This window comes from Muscardinus avellanarius (genome assembly GCF_963383645.1).
Source record: "Muscardinus avellanarius genome assembly, chromosome: 3".
Lineage (NCBI taxonomy): Eukaryota > Metazoa > Chordata > Mammalia > Rodentia > Gliridae > Muscardinus > Muscardinus avellanarius.
This window is the reverse complement of record NC_137788.1, coordinates 36,759,522-36,766,368: the sequence shown is the minus strand read 5'-3', so window position 1 is coordinate 36,766,368 and position 6,847 is coordinate 36,759,522. Positions and strand designations below refer to the sequence as shown.

Sequence of the window (6,847 nt, the reverse complement as noted above, 5' to 3'; positions counted from 1 at the left end):
GGCATCCTGCCCAGCCAGCACGGCTGACCCCTTTTCAGGATGGGGGCCAAGGCAGCCACAGCATTCCAGTGCTTGGCCCCTCGGCTGGGAGGTCAATGGCTTCTGCCATGTGTCCAGAAACGGCTTGTCAATTCATTACAGCGGAATGCGATGAGGATGGGGTGAGAAGGTGATGGGTTCGGTTAATTCATTCCTTTTCTTTGTACAACTTTGTTTTTTGAGATTCAGAGTTCCGAGTGTCTGCTGTGCTGTGGAACCCGAGTGTTCTCGCCTCGATGGCTGGGAACCTCTTGGACCTTGGAAGCTCCTACTCCATGATGGCCCGGTACAATGCAGGCTCGATGTAGTCTTCTCGGTATCTGGAGTTGATGACCCGTTGCCGTTTCTTTTCTTGCTTAACCTCTTTCTCCGTGAAAATCTCATTGAAGCGCATGTCTGAGGCTACTGACTACATTAGAATAGGCAAGCCAAATAAATCATTTTGTAGTCAACTACCCCGAGGAAAAAAAGGTTTTCCTAGCCAAAGGGACATTTCCCCGCCATGTTCCCTCCCCTCCAGACAGGAGCCCAGGGCACACAAAACACACTCACCAGTCTAGACTTGACTCTCTTGGGAAGCTCTTCGTCTAGAGTGTACACATCATCTCTCTTAACCACAAGCTGTGAGCCGTCCTCAAACTCTACCTGCCAAGGAAACAGAATCTTTTTGCTCTGGTAACCCTGAACTCCCTGGCCCACCGAACAGAATGGCATTACAACACTAGAATAAGGATTGCCATGTCTGAAGCCACGCTGGCAGACTGGGTGTGGACAGACATCTAACTCTGAAAAGGTGACTGCTGACCATTTCTCTCAGGAGCAGAGGAAGCACTGGATTCATCAAGTACCAAGCCCCTCCCCCCACTGGCCCCTTAAGGAGAACCTCTGGCTACCTGGTACATCTGGATGGGATGGGAGGTCACGAACTTAGCTCCATAGACTTGGCCATCTGTCCATCTTACTTGGACTACTTCACCTTCAGCAGGAGGACCCAACTGGAGACAGTCCTGGCTCTGAGGAAAGAGGAAGGAAAAAGAGTAAAAGAAGGTCCACTTGAGCACCAGGTGACTGACTGAGGGAAGAATAAGCCGGGACTCATTAGCATCCCTGCTCAAGCATTTCACAAGACGGCTTCCTGTGTTGGTTGAAAGATACACTAAAACCCTGCTTGCAGCTGGGCATGTGGTGCACACCTGTAATCCCAGTATGTCGGAGGCTGAGATAGAGGGATCACAGGTTCAAGAATAGCCTCAGAAACTTAGCAAGACTCTCGGCTACTTAAGAAACTCTGTTTCAAAGTTTAAAAAAATAAAATAGGGTTGGAAGTGTGGCTCAGAAGTAGAATGCCCCAGGTTCAATCCCCAGTACCACATGTTTTTATAAATATTCCCTCAACTGTCCCCCTAATGGTTCAGGGCTCTGCCATGAAGAAACACTGGAACTGAACTAGCAACGTTTTCAGAAAATGTGTTCTTAAAATACTAGCCAGGTGGCCGGGTGTGGTGGCACACGCTTGTAATCCCACCATTTGGGAGGCTGAGACAGGAGGACTGTGGTTCGAGGACAGCCTCAGCTACTACTTATGAGGCCTTCTTCAACTCAGTGAAACCTTGCTTCATAATAAAGAATAAAAAAATAGGACTGGGGGGTGTGGCTTGGAGGTAGAATGCCCCTGGGTTCTATCCCCAGTACCACAAAAACAAAACAAGACAAAAAAATATATACAGGCAAGGTGAGAGAGCAAAGGATCATCTATCAAGGGACTTAGCAAAGTGCATTTACATTTTCACTCCTCCTAGGCAGGGGATATAGCCGGGTGTGGTGCCACACGCTTGTAATCCCAACATTTGGGAGGCTGAGAAAGGAGGATCATGGTTCGCGGCCAGTCTCAGTTATAGTGAGGCCCTTTGCAACTCAGTGAGACCCTTTTTCAAAATAGAGAATAAAAAATAGGGCTGAGCTGCGGTATAGCTCGGAGGTAGGATGCCCTTGGGGTTCTATTCCCAGTACTGCAAAAATAAAAAAAGAAAGAAAGAAAGAAAGAAAGAAAGAAAGAAAGAAAGAAAGAAAGAAAGAAAGAAAGGAAGGAAGGAAGGAAGAAAGGAAGAAAGAGGATACCCTTCACGATATTCTAGCATGGTATACAGTGAACAGTCAGTGAAAGGCCTGATGGGTAGACCTGGGACAAGATCCTTTAAAAATACACATCACAGAGGTGCAGGACAACGAGTCTAAAAGGATAGGAATATTCACAAGTGCTCTGGTAAGCGTCATACTACATGACAAGATTTAGAAAAGGTTTTCTGGAGCCAGGCATGGTGACACACACCCGTAATCCCAGTACTTGGGAAGCTGAGACAGAGAATCCCAGCAACTCAGCGAGGCCCTCAGCAATTTGTTCGAGATCAGCCTCAGCAACGTACAAAACACTCAGCAACTTAGTGAGACTCTGTTTCCATAAAAAAACTAAAATAGTGCTGGGGACATAGGTTCAGAGGTAGAATATCCCTGGCCCTCAACGAGGCCGGCATTGGAGCCTGCCGTGAGGCTAGGCCGGTGCTGGGGCCTCCGAGGCCGGGATTGGAATCCTGCCAAGGGGTTAGGCCGGTGCAGGGGCCAATGGCCAGCATCGGAGCCTGGCGTGAGGCAAGTTCACTCCTGCGGCCTCCAAGGCCGGGACCAAAGCCAGCTTAGGGGTTAGACCGGTGCAGGGGCCAGCGAGACCAGAACTGGGGCCTTCCATGAGGCAAGGCCGCTGCTTGAGCCAGCGAGGTCTGGATCAGTCCACTGAGTAGCCAGGCCACTACTGGGACCATCAAGAGTGGGATCGGTACTTGCAACGCAGCATGCACAGAGAAATATCGCAGAAAATATAAATCAGACGCTTCTCTTAATCAGCAATAACTAGGAGGAAAAGGGCAACAGGAAGAGGTTGAGCTATAGAAAGGGCCCTATAGTGAAGCAACTAATGTGACCAATCAGAGGGTATGTAATACTGGAGGACGGAGCCTCTTTAAAACGCAGGAGGTACATAAACAAATGTATCAAAGTAAATCACCAAAGAAGCGTGGGATGGAGGGAGGGGGAGGGAATGGGATGGGGGCTGGAGGAAGGCTAATTGGATGATGTGTGCTTGTATATCCTCTCAAGTCTTGTACTCCAATGTGATTGATATATGACTACAATGCACCAATTTAAAAAATAAATTAATAAAAAAAAGAAAAAAAAAAGAATATCCCTGGCCCTGAGTTCAATCCCCAGCACCAATAAATAAATAAGTAAAATAGGACTAGGGGTATAAGTTAGAGATAGAACACCCTGGGTTCAATCTCCAGTTCCACCAAAAAAAAAAAAAAAAAAAAAAGAGAAAAGGTTCTGTGCTGCCTTGCTAGTTCCTTTATTGAGTAAAAACGGATCCATACTAAAAGCTGGGTGTGGTGGCACACGTTTGTAATCTCCGCGCTTGGGAGGCTGAGACAGGAGGATCACACATGTTCAAAGCCAGCCTCAGCTACTTAGTGAGGCTCTCAGAAACTCAGTGAGACCGTTTCCAAATAAAATATAAAATAGGTCTGGGAGGATAGCCCGGAGGTAGAAAGCCTCTGGGTTCCACCCCAGTACCACCAAAAAAAAAAAAAAAAAAAAAAAAGATCCATACTATATCGCCAATTCACTTTAATAGATAATTAATAAATGTTATAAATCTAAGAATCAAGTAGAAATTGCTGCCATTCCCCCACCCTCTCCCCCCCACAGAAATCATCTAAGATGGGAGTTTTAACTAGCCAAGCATGTGATCTTTGATAAATCACCAAGTTCTCTGCAATTCACTCTCAACTCTCATCACAGTAACTCCTAAAAGCACAGCCTGCAAACCTCAGAGGGGCTTCTGACACACTTTCAGGGAACATGTGAGGTCATGACTAATTTCATTATATTAAGACACCGGCCTTTTTCATCACCTTGACATTTGTGGAGACAGTATAAAATGTATGCTGGAAGCTGGGCGTGGTGGCGCACACTTGTAATCCCAGCATTTGGGAGGCTGAGACAGGAGGATCATGGTTCGCAGACAGCCTCAGCTACTACTTAGTGAGGCCCTCTGCAACTCAGCAAGACCCTGTTTCAAAATAGAGAATAAAAAATAGGGCTGGGGGTATAGCTCAGAGGTAGAATGCCCTTGGGTTCCATCCCCAGTACCACAATAAATAAATAAATAAATAAATAAATAAATAAATAAAGCATATACTGGATACAACTATTGGCCATGTGCACCCATCGAGGCAGTGGCCCAAAGGGCTACCAGATGTTAGTTCATTCTTCACCCTGGTGCACTCAGAATTTAAGGGGAAGAAAAGAAAATCCTGGTTTCATATAACAATGTCCTTTGATGAAGCAGGAGCAAGTAGTTTTGTTACATCCCAATGCTTGAATGCATGTGTAAAGACACTCTGGGATACATAGGGCAGTGTGATGGTTATCTGGAGGAAAACCACCTGTGCGCAGGCTGGGGCAAAGCTAGGTGGGGCAGCCTTTGTCGACAATGCACAAGGTGTGGGGTTTAATCTTAGCACTGAAAAGAAAACAACATGGGTAACTATGTGAATTGTGAGCTGCACTCACTACTCTTTTTCATAGAATACCAGCTGTACTTGGTAAGAAAAAAAATGACAGAATGTATGGTTATTAAGACTTGAGTGGTTTGGAAGACATTTTCCTGAAAATGAATGAAGTGAGCCTGTCACTTCAAGGAAAACACCAGAGACCGGTGTGGAGGTGTACACCTGTAATCCCAGGACTTGGGAGGCCAAAACAGAAGGACTTCAGGTTCAAGGCCAGTATCAGCAATTTAGGCCTTGACAACTTAGTAAGACCCTGTTTTAAAATTAAAAATAAAAGCTACACATGCTTGTAATCCCAGTTCCTGGGAAGCTGAGACAGGGGGATCACAGGTTAAAACCCAACCTCAGCTACTTAGTGAGGCCCTCTGCAATTTAGTGAGACCTTGTTTCAAATAAAGAAAATAAAAAGGACTGGGGGTGTAGCACAGAGGTAGAATGCCCCTGGGTTCAATTCCTAGTATTTTACTGCAAAAATAAATAAATAAATAAACAAACAAACAAACAAACAAACAAAAGCTGGGTGTGGTGGTGTACACTTGTAAAGAGGAGATGGAAAGAGGAGGATTGCAGGTTCATGGCCAGCCTCATCAACTTAGCAAGACCCTATTTCAAAATAAAAAATTAAACTAAATTGGTGCTGCGGGGTATGGCTCAGAGGTAGAATGCCCTAGGTTCAATTCCCAGTACCACCAAAAAAAAAAAAAAAAAAAAAAAAATAGGGGTAGGGGCATAGCCCAAAGGGACACCAGTACCAAAAAATAAAAATAAAAAAATAAGCAGAGAGTATCTACTGCCACTAAAGTAAATAATGTAATTCAAGCTTAGGTTGAGGCTCAATGGTGGAATGCTTGTCTGTGTGTGTGAGCCTTGGGTTCAAACCCCAACACCACCAAAAAAAAGAAAGAAAAAAAAAAGGAAAGGAAAATGACATAATTGCCCTTGTATTAATACGCTTCTACCAATTAAGTTGCTAATTCAAGAGCCAGGCATGGTGGTACACACTTGTAATCCCAGTACTTGGGAGGCTAAGACAGGAAGATGACAAGTTTGAGGCCAGCTTCAGCTACTTAGTGAGCCCCTATTTCAAAATAAAAAAAAATAGGGCTAGAGGTATAGCCCTGGGTTTAATCCCCAGTATCACACACACACACACACACACACACACACACACACACACACACACACAAAAGTATCTGAAATAAAATGAATTGTCGGGTGTGGTGGTATAAACTTGCAATCCCAGCATTCGGGAAGACAGGAGGACGTGGTTCGAGGACAGCCTCAGCTACTTTGTGAGGTCCTTTGCAACTCAGTGAGCCCATGTTTCAAAAAAAATAAAGAATAAAAAAATAGGGCTGTGGGTGTAGCTTGGAGGTAGAATGCCTCTGGGTTCCATTCCCAGTACCATAAAAAAATAAAATAATATAAAAAATAAAAAGAGGAATTTTTAATATGTAGTATAAATATGGGAACTACCCAATTTGTTAAAGGAAGAAATGGCTACACTCCTCTACCTTTGTGTTTAGTCTACATGAAAAGGTAACGTATCAGCAGGGGAAACCTGACTAAGTCCTGAACACTGAGCCAGGAAACTTAGGATTGGGTCCAGGTCTGCAGGGCCTCAGTGTCTCAGGTATTGATAAATAGGCCAGGAGCGTCTCTGAGCAGTTTCTACTTCGTCCCACAGCCCTCAGCTGCAAAGAGCCAAAAGAAGATTCTAAAATCACACAACCGAGCTGGGCGTGGTGGCACACGCTTATAATCCCAGTACTTGGGAAGCTAAAACAGAAGGATCCCAGGTTCACAGCCAGCCTCAGCAACTTAGCGAGGCTCTCAGCAACTCGTGAGACCCTCTGTCTAAGTAAGAAATAAAATCTGGCTGAGGGTATAGCTTGAACCTCTGGGTTCAATCTCTAGTACCCCACCCCCAAAAAAACCCCACACAATCAACTTGGTTTCATTCCAAAGTCTAAGCTTTTCTACTGCACTAGATGTCTTCAAGGATAGTTTATACCAACATGAATTCACACTTCAAGGATTCCCACCAATTTCTAGGGGAAGCTGGGTACCCTGGTCGCACACACTTTTCTTGGCAAGGACAGTGTGGTGCAAATGCCTGTGCTTGGAGACTTAATGATGAGATCACAGGAACAGGCTAGAAAAAAGCAGCAGACCTAGAACAACCC

At 45.0% G+C, this 6,847-nt stretch overlaps 1 protein-coding gene across 2 annotated transcripts in view; it reads right to left on the bottom strand.

Moving 5' to 3' along the window:
- Positions 1–307: 307 nt before the first annotated feature.
- Positions 308–6,847, bottom strand: part of KDM4A (lysine demethylase 4A) — a gene marked incomplete at both ends in the record, with an annotated part of 57,755 nt that continues 51,215 nt past the window's right edge. The window contains 3 exons of one of the 2 annotated variants that reach the window (XM_080692402.1): positions 308–448; positions 592–684; positions 933–1,052. In XM_080692402.1, the coding sequence (XP_080548528.1) occupies positions 308–448; positions 592–684; positions 933–1,052 (354 nt within the window). The remainder of the gene's footprint in view (positions 449–591; positions 685–932; positions 1,053–6,847) is intronic. The other variant, XM_080692403.1, reaches the window with a different exon arrangement.